This window comes from Leptonychotes weddellii, chromosome 6 (assembly GCF_054177405.1).
Source record: "Leptonychotes weddellii isolate Sample4059 chromosome 6, ASM5417740v2, whole genome shotgun sequence".
NCBI classification, from domain to species: Eukaryota; Metazoa; Chordata; class Mammalia; order Carnivora; family Phocidae; genus Leptonychotes; species Leptonychotes weddellii.
Genome location: NC_138374.1, coordinates 15,132,749 through 15,148,770, shown reverse-complemented (window position 1 = coordinate 15,148,770; position 16,022 = coordinate 15,132,749). Strand labels below are relative to the sequence as shown.

The 16,022-nt window shown below is 43.6% G+C and overlaps 1 protein-coding gene across 8 annotated transcripts in view; it reads left to right on the top strand.

Annotated features, from left to right (window-relative positions):
• The window catches only part of PLEKHS1 (pleckstrin homology domain containing S1), a 34,095-nt gene extending 19,583 nt beyond the window's left edge, over positions 1 to 14,512 (top strand). For 4 of the 8 annotated variants that reach the window (XM_081823480.1, XM_081823483.1, XM_081823479.1 and 1 more), the window contains one exon: positions 380 to 1,548. In XM_081823480.1, coding sequence (XP_081679606.1) covers positions 380 to 646 — 267 coding nt within the window. In that variant the 3' untranslated portion in view covers positions 647 to 1,548. Of the gene's footprint in view, positions 1 to 379; positions 3,085 to 14,389 lie in introns of those variants that run through there. The other 4 variants (XM_031040359.2, XM_081823481.1, XM_081823482.1 and 1 more) reach the window with 3 other exon arrangements.
• The last annotated feature ends 1,510 nt before the right edge of the window (positions 14,513 to 16,022 follow it).

Below are 16,022 nucleotides of genomic sequence, written 5' to 3'. Positions count from 1 at the left end.
TAGTGGCAGGGCAAAGACTTATTCCTTCATTCAGCCATTCATTCACTCTTTATTGAACACCTCCTGTATGCTGGATCTTGGGCTAAGTCCTAGAGCTACATAAATGGCCTCAGCCCAAGCTTAAGGAGCTCACATATTATGGATCAAATAGGCATGTTATGTGCTAGTTACAATACAGTGTGTGCCCTAGGATGTGAACAGAGGGCCATGGGAGCAGACAGAAGAAAGGAGTAAATCTGTATGAGGAAGGCCAGAAAGGTGTCTCAGAGAAGGTAGTGTCTGGCTTGGGTTTTGAAAACCGGGTAGGAGTTTGGAAAAGAAGTAGGTGTCAGGGGCTCAGACCAACAATCAGGTGACTATAGTATATTTTCTCTGCCAGACACCTACCCTGGGGCCAGGCGTTCAATATAATCTTCTGAAAGTTACCAAACAACATTCTGACCCAGAGATCCAGGCATCAGCTCTGAAGCCAAAAATAAAAAAAGGATTTTTGCCCGGGAGCAAATTCAGGACCTCCCCCTGGGCACTGCTGACTGCGGTGTATCAAGACCACCCTTCTAGACTGTCGAGTCTCTTGCACGGGAGGGGACAACAGCATTTCTCCTGCACTGATTCTGCCTGCCCCTTTCTATTGGCTAACAGTTAGGGGTGTTTGCCAACATGGTTATCTGGGAGATCAAAAACGTCTACTTTCCCATTCCCCCCCTCCCCAAATCCTGACTATTGTATGTTAAAATGAATGTCCAGTTCTTTTTAAAAATTCAAATAGCTGGTCCCTGGAAGGGAAAAGAATGTTGGAAGAAGGGGGATATGGAACCAAAGGAGGGGCAGCCAAGGGCCCTAATTGTTTTAGAGCGTTTGGACGGATCACATCTACTTTCCTTCCTGCTGGGCCGCAGTTGAGAGACAAGGAGGTTGGCTTGGGGACGGGGAAGGGACAGCGAGAGGAGACCGTGTGAGATTTTAAGAGGAGGGGGAGAAGGGGTGTGTGTTAAAAAAAAAAAAAAAAAAAAAGGAGGAAATGCTAGATTACGGGAGAGACACATCAAACTTCAATTTCCCCCTGATCTTGTCCATGGCTGGTTTTGTATGGTTTCATCTGGATGTTCTAGCTTCAAGAGGCTTATACTTCCTGGTACAACTGGGCCCCTCGGGCCTCATCAGCGCTCCCTGCAATCTACCCTAAAGGTTCAGGCTGGTGGCTGCCAGAGAATAAAAATCCACCCTCCACCTGAATATACAAGTCATCCTGACTTCCTCTGGCCCAGATTTTGTGGTTCATCGTAGGGTTTTTCTTCAAAACCAGCTTCAAAGGGTGTTGATGAGGACAGACTGAGAACAAACAACCGTAAGGATAATCTTTAGTCATTTAGTTTCCCTCATACTTGTGTTTTAGAAAATAAAACTCACCATCGGCCGGATCCCAAATTCAGAGAAATTCCATGCTGTCGCCTGTATGTGCTCCTTAAAAGATGAAGGTGTTGTACCTTTTCAACTGGATAGGTCTGGATCAGAGAAGACACTGAAGAGGAGTCCAGCCATTAGAAAGGGTCCGTCCAAAGGAAGTAGAGAGTAACATGCCAGGACCCACTGCAGAGGAGCAAGGATGGGCCCTGGACTCTGCAGGGGCTCTGCCTCTCACCGCTGTGTGTAAGATAAAACAAGTCAGCACAGATCTCTGATTTTCTGCATCTACATCCTAATGGCGGGGATAGCTCCCCTCTCTGGCTATTGCATCAGGGATGTTGCGAGGGCCCAGGGTGATAATGACTATGGAACACAGAGGAAATGGAAGGCCTTATTATCTTAGACTTTGTCCCACACAGCACAGAGATCGGATAAGTCCCTCATCTAAAATGCACTGTGTTCTATGAGGTCGTGCCCCACACAATCCCTTCTTTGTCAGGGAACATACAGTTGGAAATAAATGCTCATGCCAGGAAGGCAAGGTTCCCGAGAGATGCGATATCCTATCAGCCCTCCCAAACACCTCCTGCTCCTTGTCATGCCCCCGGTCCAAAATGCTGAGACAGAGCCGCCTCTTGGACTCAATAATTATCTTGTTTTCTCAATACCCAGTAACTATTCTAGAAGTCGAAGCAGTTTTAGGTCATATACAGCAAAGATCTGTTTTCTCTACAAGGAATTAAGGCAACGACTTAGCACTTCTAAGTTTGAAAGGTCTTAACTAACTGATACCATAATTCACTGATCCTACAAAGCCAGAAACATCAAATCTTTTTCCATAAACAGGAAAACAGAGGCAGAGAGCAAAAGGACTAATCATATCTGGGAGTGGTAGAGCATAAGGAGGCTTCAGAAAATACATCTTACCATGTTGTTATTTTGTGCCAGAAGACATTAAGGCCCCATACGTTTAATACAAACAAAACAGAAACAGACTCATAAATACAGAGAACAAACTGGTGGTTGCCAGAGATGAAGGAGATTAAAAGGTACAAACTTCCAGTTATAAAATAAGGAAGTCTCAGGGATGAAAAGTGCAGCATGGGGAATAGAGTCAATAATACCGCAATAACATTGTATCGTGACTACACTTAACTGTGGTGAGCAGAGCATAATGTACAGGATTGTTGAATCACTCTGTTGTACACCTGAAACTAATAGAACACGGTGTGTAAAAAAGTAACAATAGTAATAATATACTTTCTCTGTGGTTCCCAGTTGCATTGCCATTTAGTGGCAGAACCAAGAATCTAAAACCAGCTCTGAGAAACAGATGTCCTGATCCTCACTTTGTATTTGGACTGAGGTTTGAAAAGACCTTCAGCAGATAGAAGACACATTCAAATACAGATCTGTTATCCAGATTGTCTAAAAATTCTTACCTACTGTTTCTTTTTTAAGCTGGATGGAAGACTCTGCTTTCTCCCTAGTTTTATTGAAATGTAATTGACATACGGCATTGTTATCAGGTCAAGGTATACAACGTAATGATCTGATGTGTGTACAGTCACCTATGTTTCTACTTCCGGAAATCTGTCCTACAGAAATACTCAACACACAGATTGTTTTGCAATGTTCACTGTAGCATTGTGTAATAAAAAAAAAATTATTCAGGGATTGTTTAATTATGAGGACTTCATGGGATGGGATGCTCTGCAGATGTTAAATGTTCGGTTAAATGTGCAGTCACAGAAAATGTTTACAATATAGTGAGAATGACAAAAGCAAGTTGCGGGGGGCGCCTGGGTGGCTCAGTCGGTTAAGCGTCTGCCTTTCGGCTCAGGTCACAATCCCAGGGTCCTAGGATCAAGCCCCACGTCAGGTTCCCGGCTCAGCAGGGAACCTGCTTCTCCCTCTCCCTCTGCCACTCCCCCTGCTTGTGCTCGCTCTCTCTCTCAAATAAATAAATGAAATCTTTAAAAGAAAAAAGCAAGTGGCAGAACAGTAGGCATGACATTGTTATAGTCTTACAAAAATAAATTATTGGTATTTACATATACGTATGTGTGTATACAAAATTTCCCCAACCCTAATAAGAGAGAAATGCCTACCTCATCAGGTTGTCGTGAGGTTTAAATGGGTGATGTACGGACAGCAGCTAGTATGCTGCCTGATACACAGTGAGCACTCAGTGCTGGTTATGAAGCTGCCGCTTTGACAATGCTGGTTTTTTTTGGTTTTTTTTTTTTTTTTTTTTTAAAGATTTTATTTATTTATTTGAGACAGAGAGAATGAGAGACAGAGAGCATGAGAGGGAGGAGGGTCAGAGGGAGAAGCAGACTCCCTGCCGAGCAGGGAGCCCGATGCAGGACTCGATCCTGGGACTCCAGGATCATGACCTGAGCCGAAGGCAGTCGCTTAACCAACTGAGCCACCCAGGTGCCCGACAATGCTGTTTTGTCCAGTAAGAATCACCTCTGAGAAGTAGGAGCAAGAATGAGCATGTCACTTTTATTTAAAAAAAATACAAGTGTGGATGATAAATAAATTTTATATATTTATGTAAATTTGTGTTTATTAAATATATACTTATATAAATGTATATTTGTTATATAAATATATTTTATATATTTATTTATATTTATATATTACTTACATTTATTATATAAACACACATTTAAATACATATATTTATATAAATATATAGAATTTAGATAAATATTTATTTAAAAAAAATTTTTTTAATCTTTTTAAGTAAGAAACCCAAGCCACTTCAGGAAAGGAAATGCAAAACCATCAAGGTAAAACTGTCCAGCAACCAACAATGTGGGTGGATACACTGCTTTGAATCCCAAAGGTCCTTCCGTTGTTTGGCTCAGAAGTCCACACCACAATGCTAATAAAAGCTAAAATGAGATAGATGGACAGACCTTAGCCACCAGACACTAAGCCCCTCATGGGATGAACTAAATCCTTACCAGGCTCACGGAACTCCTAGCACCCAGCCCAGCCTCTACTCAGCACTCCAGTGTGAGGACAGTGGGCCCGCTCCCGGCCATCCCTCCCTCCCTCATGTTCTGCCTGTTGCTGAATCAGCTGGGGACCTCGTTAAGCAGGATCCCGCTCCAGATGCTCCTCCCACTTGAGGGCTTTGCTCCTAAAAGGAAGCCTCAGAGCACATTCCAAGATCTTCCCACCCACAACCCAAGGATTCTGATTCCAGAGGTCCAGGGTGGGGCCCTGGAATCTGCATTCTAATGGCCACTGCCAGATGATTCGATTAGGTGGACAAGGGACACTCGAGGGACATCACCCCCAGGGTCATGGGAAGAGGCACATGTGTCTTCTGAGAGGCGGCAGGACGTGGAATGAGCACGTGGGTGGTTCTGAAGGGTGAGGGCCCACCGTTTTCAGTAATTCTGGGGAAGAGGCTAATGACGGCCACCCCTTGCCTCCTCCTCCAAAAAGAACCCTGTTCCAGAGGTGAGAAGCCCAGTTTCGTTCCTTGCTCTTGGCCCCTGGGGAGTGTCCCAACCAGGGCTCCTAGAGGCATTGCTGTCCCGACAGGTGGGAAATAACAATAATTCTTTATTTTTTAAAGATCTTATCTATTTTTGTGAGAGAGAGAGAGCAAGCCGCACACATGAGTGACGGGGGAGGGGCAGAGGGAGAAGCAGGCTTCCCGCCGAGCAAGGAGTCCGACGCAGGACTTGATCCCAGGCCCTTAGATGCGGCAGGAACCCAGTGCTCGGCTGCAGGAGAAGCCATTCCTGCAGGCCGTTCCTCATCGTCAGGCGTCATTCCTCTTTGCCTCGTCTCCCAGAGCCAGGGGCCAGCCAGTCTCTGCCGGGATTCAGCCTGGGTCCCTGCCCAGCGAGGGGCCTTTCTTCCTCCCAACAAAGGTAGTGCCCCCAAGGAGAGCTGCTGACTGAACCGGCCCCGAAGTCTGGTGATCGAGGCGTGTGTCCCAGACCCCAGCTTTTGGAATCCTCTCTGTCGCTGGGCTGAGAGAGGCTGGAGGACAGTCTGCTGAGAGGCAGGGGCAGGTCTCCAGGCCAGGCCTCAAAAGACTTGTGCCTCATAAATATAATTTCCCCAGAGCAGAGAGGGTGGGACAGACCTCCTCACAGTGCCCACCCACCTCCAGCCACGTCCACACCTGTCCTCAGGGCATAATGCCATCTGTGACCTCTTTCCTTCCAGAGCTGCCTCGATGTTCATTCCGACCCAGTTCCAGGTGGATAAACGTGGGCAAAGGTGGGGCCGGGGACTGCAGAGTGACTGACCCTTGTCCCCATGGGGCAGCCCTGTTCTAGGCATACTTGCGGATGGAAGGCAGTAACAAGAATGGATTATAAGCTATTCTTGGCCATCATTTCTCGGGCCTGGTGCAGTGCTTCCATTCTGCTGGGGAAGAAACCAGAGCCCAGACATGGGAAGAGGCTGACCTGAGCTCCCCGAGGCCCCGGGCCACGCCTCCAGCTCCCAGGCCAACAGCTTCCCTGCAGGGCCTTTGCGATCTCTCTGGGCTCTCCCTCTTCTTCATGGCCTCGCGCCTCTGGAACCGACACCAGAGGGAGTCTCTGTCTTTCCACTCTGTCTCTCTGCTGGGGACACAAACGATTCAGTCAATTCTAAATAGCAGCTGGTGAGATATGCAACGAATGTGTAGGGCCAGACACATCCACCCCTACTTGAAGCTGCTGACATGTATGCGTGGGTTCCAGAAAGGCATTTGTGGTTATGTAGAGTGAGCCCCTGCACACTTACATATATGTACGTGTGTGTTGAGAGAGAGAGAGAGAGAAGACAGGTGGGAAATAACAATAATTCTTTATTTTTCAAAGATCTTATCTATTTTTGTGAGAGAGAGAGAGAGAGCAAGCCGCACACATGAGTGACGGGGGAGGGGCAGAGGGAGAAGCAGGCTTCCCGCCGAGCAAGGAGCCCGACGCAGGACTCGATCCCAGGACCCCGGGGTCATGACCTGAGCCGAACCCAGGCACTTAACCCACTGAGCCACCTAGGCGCCCAATAACAATAATTCCTTACTGAGCTGAGAAGCCCAAGCCCACAGTGTCCCCCGCCCCCACCTTTCTCTTCAGGGCTGATGCCAAGTGACTTCCTCTTAGGATGATAAGGAGAATTGAAAGTATCATAAACAGGCCCAAAGAGAGAGGCCTTTCAGATTCAGAATGTGGATTAATTCAGAGTTCTTTAGTGAAGTTGAATTTCCAGATATGCAAGAAATGTGTTTTATTGGAAAAACTCTTAAAACATTTGAGTTAATGAATTCTTTGTCTAATGATCAAGGATCAGGAAGGATCTCAGAAGCCATTCTCAATACCGTCTCTGGCTAGATGGTTCTGGAAAACTAAGGGTTGACGTGAATCTTGCACTCACAGTACTAGACTCTGGAGCTGCCCGATTCCATAGCCACTAGCCACGTGTGACTTTTAAAATTTGAACTAATGAAAATTAAATAAAATTTAAATTGCATTTTCCAATTGCACTAGCCACATTTGAAGTGGTCAGTAGCCCCATGTGGCAAGTGGCTACAGTATTGGACAGCATGGATAGAGACTATCATCACAGGAAGCCCTGGTGGACATTGGTGCTCTAGAACGTTAAACCCCCAAGAGGGGAGCAATTCACAACTGCCTTGTTCACCATCATGATCCTAGCACGTAAATACAGTGCATCACTCATGACGAGTGCCCAAGAGATACATGTTGAAGGAAGGAATCACTAAATTTGGGGTTGCATTATAATTCCTAGGCATTCTGTTTGATGATGTTTTCAAATAAATATTCACATCAGTGATTCTGATAACAAAAATTTTTTTGGGTAGGGGGTCAGAACCAAATTAATTTTAAAGTCAAGCTGCGGGCCTTTTTAATGTAATCTGTTTTCTCAATAGTTAACAGGTTTCTCTGAGTAATTGATATTGACTTGGGAGCTGTTATAGAGATACACACACACACATACACACACAAATACAAGATCTAAAACCCTTTCACAAGGGTTTTTGTGACATGGTGAAGAAGGGAAGAATGACTTGTGATCTCTGGTTTACCTATTATCATTCGAAGAGGCACTATTCCATAAGTTTAATTTTAAAATTATGTTAATCATCATTTTCCTAAAACTTGTTAGCACCTCCTTGCCTTCTTCAACTCTTCTTACTCGGGGTCACGGCTTGGCAGTCTTTCACTACACTCTGCGTATTTCCTAAGGAGTACTGAGACCTGGAAGACTATTTCCTCCTCTACCAAGTGACCCGGGACTGCCTGTGTTTATGCCGGGGCCTGGGGAAGCGGACGAGGCAGCTCGTTTTAAACCTACACAAACGGAGAGTTAATAGGCTCTGAGTGTGAGAGGTTTTGTGACTAAAGCCCACTCGTTTCTAGTACGGGGTTCAGTGACATTGATGTGGGGTGCTCGGTTCTCTTGACAGCGATGTCTGTGGTCTGATGTCTGCTGTCATTTGCTTGCCGCTTGGTTTCCAAGTGTGTTCCGGGGAGGTGAGACCACCAGGAAAATGATCGGAAGCCAGGTTCAATTACTCTGTCAGAGAAAGTAGAGAACAATGAACTACCAGACTGTGTGGTGACGGAGGAGATCGGAGAGGCAAGCGGTGATGGTGGAACGGAGCGCTAATGAGGACTTGCACCCGGCGTGGCCATGCTACGGAATCTTAACCACAGCTTCCTGAAACCAGAGCTATGGTCATCCCCATGGTGTGGATGGGGAAGTTAAATAACTCGTTCGTGGCTAGTACATGACAGAGCCAGAATTTAAACCAGACAGACTGGCTTGGAGGCCGCAAGCCGACCTCTACCCCGTGCTGAAAGCCTCCTGGAGGAGGAGGTGGCTCGAGCTCCGGAAGAGGATAATCCCCAAGGCACAGGGATGTAGACAGCGAGCCTGGAGCGCACTTCCCCAGTGAAAACAGGGAATGTGAGGAATGACTCAGTTTTCTCATCCAGCACTGGTTTCAAGAATATCCATTCATCTTCTGGGCCTCTCGCCCAGGAGAACGTTCAAAGTCCACACCGTATGTTTCAGGAACGAGGAGAATTCTCTGGAGGCTCCTGTCATGACTGTTTAGCATTTTTTACAGCTCTCCTTTTAGATGGCCATCTGGCTCCATATAACGTTCAAGTTAACAAGCAATTAACGCACAGTTCCAATGACAAAGGCTGCTAGGCTGGTCCCCTGGACAGAAGATGAGGAATAAAGAATCCTTGACTTTGCAAGCCTTATCCTTGGGTGGGGGTAATACAAACATATACATAGAGAGCTGCAAGGCAAGTCCATGATCCTAAATCCTTTGTTAAAGTACAAATTCAGTGTTAAATGAGTAAACAGTTTATTTTTTTTTAAAGATTTTATATCTTTATTTGAGAGAGAGAGAGCGAGCGAGAGAGAGAGAGCAGGAGCAGAGGGAGAGGGAGAAGCAGGCTCCCCGCTGAGCAAGGAGCCCAATAATGCGGGACTCAATCCCAGAACTCCGGGCTCATGACCTGAGCTGAAGGCAGATGCTTAACAGACTGAGCCACCGAGGAATCACTTAAATAAGTAAACAATTTAAAGACTAATCCTATGTAGTGGGTTTGGGAAAAGCTTCATAGGAAGGGTGACTTTCCTTTTTTTGCAGGTGTGGGGGGGTGGAATTTTACCTCTGGCCAAACCCTCATCACAATATGCAGCCATCACAATACAATTGTCAGGACCAAAGAAGTTCTCAAAATCCATAGTACAGAACTCCTTAATCCTTATGCAATTTGAGCCCTTTGAACGGTCACCATCAGTACTTTTGGAGTACTTCTTGGGTTTAGGGCACAGTGCCAAGCACTGGTGATATTAAAAGGAATAAAAGATGGGACCTCAGGGAGGTGATAATCTAATTAAGGATATGGGTGTAAAAATTGCTTAGGGGTAAAAACTTCCCAAATAGAACTGAGGTATATATTCACACAAAAACTTGTCCATAAATATTCATAGCGCCATTATTCGTAGTAGCCAAAAAGTAGAAATGTCCATCAATTGATGTAGGGATAAGTAAAATGTGATATAACCATATGATATAGATAAATATGATTTAGCCATAAAAAGGAGTGAAGTACCAACAAGTGATACAAATGGATGAACCTTCTAAACGTTATGCTAAGTGAAAGAAGCTAGTCACAATAGGCCACATGTTATATGATCCTGTTTATATGAAATGCCCAGAATACACATGATTGTACAGATAGAAAGTAGATTAAGGGGAGAGGGGGAAATGGGGGGAGGGTGACTGCTCATGGATACCGATGGGGTTTCTTTTTGGGGTGATCAAAAATTTTTGGAATTAGATGGCGGTGATGCTTGTAAAACTCCGAGAATACACGAAAAGCCACTGAATTGTACACTTTAAAAAGGTGAATTTTATGATATATAAATTATATATCTCAACAAAAATATATAAAAATAAATTTCACTCATAGACTCTAAACTGGGGTAGGGAAATTGGATACTAAGGCATTCCCCCCACCCCAACCTTGGAGATAGACTTCATTTATAGTTGATGAAGAATAAGGGCAGGAGCCGTCCTCCCCATGGACTGATTGAGCAGCCTTTTCTAAAACATTACCTCATGTGAAGATGGTAAGGGCATCCCTGTGTAAGAAACAGTTGATTACCTGATTAGTAAAAATCTTTAGCTCTCTTATAGGTAATAATTCTTATTACCATCAAATCTCAAAAGTACCTCGGGGCACCTAGATGGCTCAGTTGGTTAAGCGTCCGACTCCTGATTCTAGCTCAGGTCGTGATCTCAGGGTTGTGAGATCGAGCCCTTCGTCGGGCTCTGCACTCAGGGTGGAGTCTGCTTAAGATTCTCTCTCTCCCTCTGCCTCTCCTCCTGCTCTCTCTCTCTCTCTAATAAATAAATAAAATCTTTAAAAATTTTTTAAAAATAAATAAAAGTACCCCAAGGACCAAAGAAACTGCTTAAAGACTCATTCATACTAAGGTGTAAATAACTAGATGAGTCTTAACTTAGAGCAGAAGGATGGCAAGAGAGGCAAGATAGCACTCAGTACCTACAAGGGTAGGATATGCATTGCCAGACCACAGAAAAAGAGGAAAGATACCAATAAATCACCTAAGGCAAACTATTTCTCAAATTACCAATAGCTAAGTAGCTATTGCTACTGTCTAAAGGAGCTAGAAGTTATATTCCCTACTCTAAAGACTTCTACGAACTGTTTCGAAGACATAACTGCTATTTTTGCTCAGTCATATTTAGGACTGGTAGGATTTCTTGTGCTCCCAAGAAAGGTAACTCCTTGATCAAATGTTTTTTGCCTTATATGCTAATCTCATCCTGTTTTCTCGTGAACTTATCTTGCCACCAAAGAATAAAACAAAACAAAAAACCCACAAAAAACGAAAAACCAAACAAACTCACACAAAATTTAACACTGTAGTCGAAAGGTCTTCACAGAGCCTAAACAATGACCAAATCGTAAGGACCCAGTTAGGAGAGGAGAAGCTCTAGCAATGAGCAAAGCGGAGAAGGAGTGAGGCTTGAAGTCAAGGGAGAGATTTAGGAAGGAATCAGTCTTAACCAATTACAGATGGCTAGCAAGCTGCTGCCAGCTCAGATCAGCCTGCATGCTGTAATCCCACTTTTTCTTTAATTAATATCTCACACTTCCAAACAAAGTGGGTGAAATTGTAGAGAAGTCTGCCAGGACTCCTCTCAGCTTACATAAGCCAAACCTGAGCTGGGCTGTGGATTTATTAGGCAGTGCTGTGAACATTTTTAATGCAGTATTTATTTACTGAGCTGTATAAATAGACCTGATACTAGGGTCACCATCACTTTAGGAAAGATGCTTCTCTTCGTATGGTCTGACGGTGGCTGTGAAGCATTTGCACGTCGTTCATTGCTTCCGAGCTGTTCCATATCCACCCCTGCCTCCCGCAACCCTTCCCTCCCATTTTGCTGAATTTGAGAATGTAGACAACAACCCACATCATTAAAACCGTATCAGAACTGCCTGATTAACTCTCTAGGATTCAGGAATTAACGGGAAAAAATAAGAGTAAAGCCAATCCCCGTGCCAACCCCAGTGCTCCACTTTTAATGGAGCATTTACTCACTTTTACTCATTTAAACACTTGACCCACAAGGTCTAACCAAATGTCGTCCTTCTCTGTCTCTCAGGTAGAATTGATTGCCCATCTGTGTTTCCACATCACTTTGTACCTATTTCCTCTGTGGCACATAAATCTATTAAGGATGTTTGTCAGTATCCATGTTATTCCACGAAAGTCTGGATTCTTTGCCAGCAAGCTGTGTCTCGGTCCCTGTTACATTGTTAGCGTCTCCGAGAGCGCTCAGGCTAATAACAAAAGCCTGGTGAATTAAAGTGGAATCCAAGGTTACCATCTCACAATGCGAAGCCTTCCCCAAAGTGCAGCTAGCATGCCCACAGGACACAAAGTCTCCACTTGGTTTTGGCTACAGAGATGAGTTTTTAGGGCCCTATAGGTCAGAGATTCTTGGGATAATAGAGTTCTAACATTCCTCATTAGCAAATATCCCCCACTTTGCCCTGAGTCAATAAACAAGTATTTATTCAGTGCTGCTTAATACAGGCTTGGAGCTTAGAAGCTCTAGAAGGTACCTTCTTTATTCTTACAGTTATAGAAAGGAATGGAAAGGGTCTGATTTTTTTCTTTTTCTTTTTTCTTTTTTTTTTTTTTTGAGCATCTATTCAACAATGCTAGGCCCTGAACAGGGGTTTTATGTACATTGTTTCATTTAGCCTTTCAAACGATCCTTCAAGGTAAGTGCTATCATTTCACATATGAGAAACCTCATTTTGCAGGTGAGGAGAATGAAGCTCACAAAGGTTAAGTAATCATCCCAAGGTCACAGATTCAAACCCAGGTTGGCCTGGCTCCGAAGCGCATGTAACAGTCCCACTGACCTGTCACTTAGTTTGACCTTGGGCCTAGAGCATATACTTCACCTCTTGGGCCTCAACTACAGTTACATCTGTAAAATGGAAATAATACTACCTTTTTGGAGAAATGATAATCTAATCTTTTAAGGAACCCTGATTACCCTCAGGCCTATCATTCTAAATCCACTCATAAAGCTATGACTAATTATTATGAGACAAGTGTGTAATATAAGAAAGAGTGTATTTAAGTGCCAAAATTTACCATATAAACAACAAGCTATGCGGGATTTCAGAGGAAGAAGAGGTGCATACAAGCAAATGTCTAAAGCCCCTTGGAATAGACCAGGCTTAAGTTGGGACTGAAACGATGAATGATATTTGGACAGATGAGGGAGAAAGCAGGTTGAGCAAAGGGAGAAAGATGAATTTGAAATGAGCATGACAGTGAAAATATCACTGCACGTAATGATAATGAAAAATACCATTTTTTAAAAGATTTTATTTATTTATTTGAGAGACAGTGTGTGTGCGTGCATGAGTGGGGGTTGCAGAGGGAGAGGAAGAGAGAATCTGAAGCAGACTCCCCACTGAGCATGGAGCCTGATGGGGCCTCCATCCCACAAGATTATGACCTGAGCCCAAACCAAGAGTCAGATGCACTTAACCAACTGAGCCACCCAGACACCCCACGAAACGTACCATTTATTTTGTGTTTGCTGTACAACAGGAATAAGGTGCACTTTGGTAGCATAATTTCATTTAATCTTCACACCAATTTTAAGAGGTTACCTACCTCTTTGCTTACCTCCATTATACTCATGCGAAAACGAAGGAGCAGAGAGGTGAAATGATTTGCCCAGGGTCACATAGTTATTATGGTGCAGAACGAGGAGTCTGGCCCCATGCTCTTGAGCGACTGGAAAGAGTGCCCATGTTGCAGATTGGTTATGAGAGGGATATGCCAAGGGGCCTCTACAGGCACTGGGATGATAGATCTATCTGAGCTGATTGTCCCCCCAAAATGTTAAGAAATGCAAAACCTTAGCGACACCTCCCCCAAATTCCTAAAACTTGTCCTTCCTTTTGATCAAACAACAAATCCAACTCATCTGACTTGACCTTTTCTGGGTATTCCGTGTACCATTTCAGTTTTGCCAATGTCAGTAGATTTCATGTTTTGTTTTTATGTCCTGATGTCAACATAAAATCAAGGTGGCTCCCAGTAACTCCTTTCCCTTTGGAAAATGATCCTTTCTTCCCCTTTTTAAAGTTAATATCTAAAAACGTTTTTTACTGATTAAATTGTCTATTATTCCATATCGAAAGACAACGATGAGAGGTTGGCTGGCCAATGAATTAGCAGCTTTATTCCCTTAATCCCGACTGATAGATGGCAGTCACATGAATCACTTTTATAGAGAATACATCTCTCAGGGATTCTTTAGAGGAAATAGCTCTTTGTTTAAATTTCTTTGAATTTCATTACGTTTTATTATTATTATTATTATCTAGATGTATTTCTTATGTGCCTATTGGCATTTTTTTCCTCTTTTTCTCCCAGGCTTTTCACTCTCTGCTATTCTCCTTGAGCTGTTTAACTAAGACAACTCTTTCTATATGTTGCTATATCAGAAAATTTCTAGGCTGGAGGCTATGTTTGGTTCTAGCGTGTATTTGGTCCATGTGCTCCAAGCTATTCAAGAATTTAAAGCTAGACCTCTCATATAGAAATGATGTGACAGAAGTCACGTTCTCGCTTCCTTGCACAACACAGAACGATCAAAGGCTGTGACTTTGGGCTTCAGGGGTCAAGAAGTGATCTGGCTTCACATGAAGCCACCTTCGATCATGGGCCTTTTTGGTTCAGAAGAAAAGCCACTCTATTTATTTTTTCTTTATTTATGTTTTTACTACGTTCAGTTAGCCACTGTATGGTACACCATTAGTTTTTGATGTAGTGTTTACCCCTTCGATGACCATTACAGTTCGAAGCATCCCTACCTGCTTTTATTCATCCACAGGGGCAAAGATTCAGTCGACCTGTCACTCAACTTCACGGCATAAATGTTGTGCCTTCAAGTTGGAGCTCCCAGCTGCTGGCGGGAGTTTGTGGCCAGAGTGTGTGGCAGGAGCAAATCACTTGAAGCCTCAGTGCTCGTCAGGTGAAGTTGCTGCATTGACTCTCTCGAGACATCAATTCTAAAAACCAAACTGAATACCCAGCAAAACCGTAAGTCTTTTCAGATGGGAAAATTGGGGATCCCATGGCCCTAGATGTGAAGATTCCTACCTGGAAAGAAAGTAAAGGGTGTTGAAAGTCAGCATGTAATGATGATCACTGCACCTACTCTGAGGATTATGTATGGACAGGGGAAAATGTGTCAGGGAGGCGGGGAAGTGCGCTTCCTGTACCCTCTCCTCGGGTGCCCGACTCCCCCTGGCGCCAACCTGCGAAAATTCAGCCACAGGGTCTCACCAGACTCCTTCCTGGTTGGGTGGGGGCGGCATAGAGCAAGTTCAGCCCATTGATGTCAACCATCTGGCCCTTGAGGGGGCCTCGTATTGAAACACTTAACCAGAGCATCTTAATAGAACATAAATCTACTACCAAACCGCATGGAACATTCTGCAGATAGCACTTATTTTGAAAATGACTGGCAAGTGCAAAGGAGTTGTGCAGCATTTCTCCATATGTTAACTGCTTTTCGTTTCAGGTCTAGAAATAAAACCAAACTTAATAATTGCGGCAGGCCCAAATAACAATATGTCTGTGTGTTCAGTCCTTATGTCGATCGTTTCCAGGTTAACATTTGCCAAGAAAAATAGAAAGCAACCCTTCAGATGAGTTGCAACTCTACAAATATGTATTGAATACCTACTGTGTGCAAGACACCCTGAAGAGGGACAGGTGGAGGAACTATAACCCTTCTTTCTATTGTCATCTGGGGCATTGCAAGTCGTCAAGGTGAACACCTCCCTGTAAACATATGGGCTGAAGACTTGGAAAATAGAAATCAAAGTCAAAGCTGAAGTGCCTTCCTTATTCCCAAATGGATGATCAACCTCAACCTGAAAGTGAGACTAAGATCCAAGTATGAAATGCTCTTAAACCTTGGTAAATTCTCCCAAGTTTCCAGTCCTGGCTACTTGTTGGCCAATTTATACCTGGTTAAGAAAAGCCATTGGTTCAACAAATATTTCCAGCACCTATTATGTTCCAGGTACTATTCACGGCACCAAAGCTACAGCAATGAACAAAAGAAGCACCAGTTGCTGCTCTCTTGGAGCTTACATTTTGGTAAAATCATCACCTCCAGCATAGAAATTATAATGATAGATGTGTTTTCTATACAAGGTTGACAGAGACTATATATTTTCTACAAATTTTTCTCTTGGGACTGTTATCTGAATTGAAAATAAACTCTTCTAAAGAATATGCATACTGGTTATTACTTAATTATACCCAAATTTTAAAAATTAATAATGTACTTACCCTAAAATTAAGTATAGCTATGCTATTGATTAAATACATATATTTTTAAGTGTTTAAAGATATTAAATATACTTAACATGCTGACAATATCAAAACACTTTCATAAATGTTCTGTTATTCCTAATATCTTGGGTCTTGCTGGATTTTGGTTTCTGCTGTCA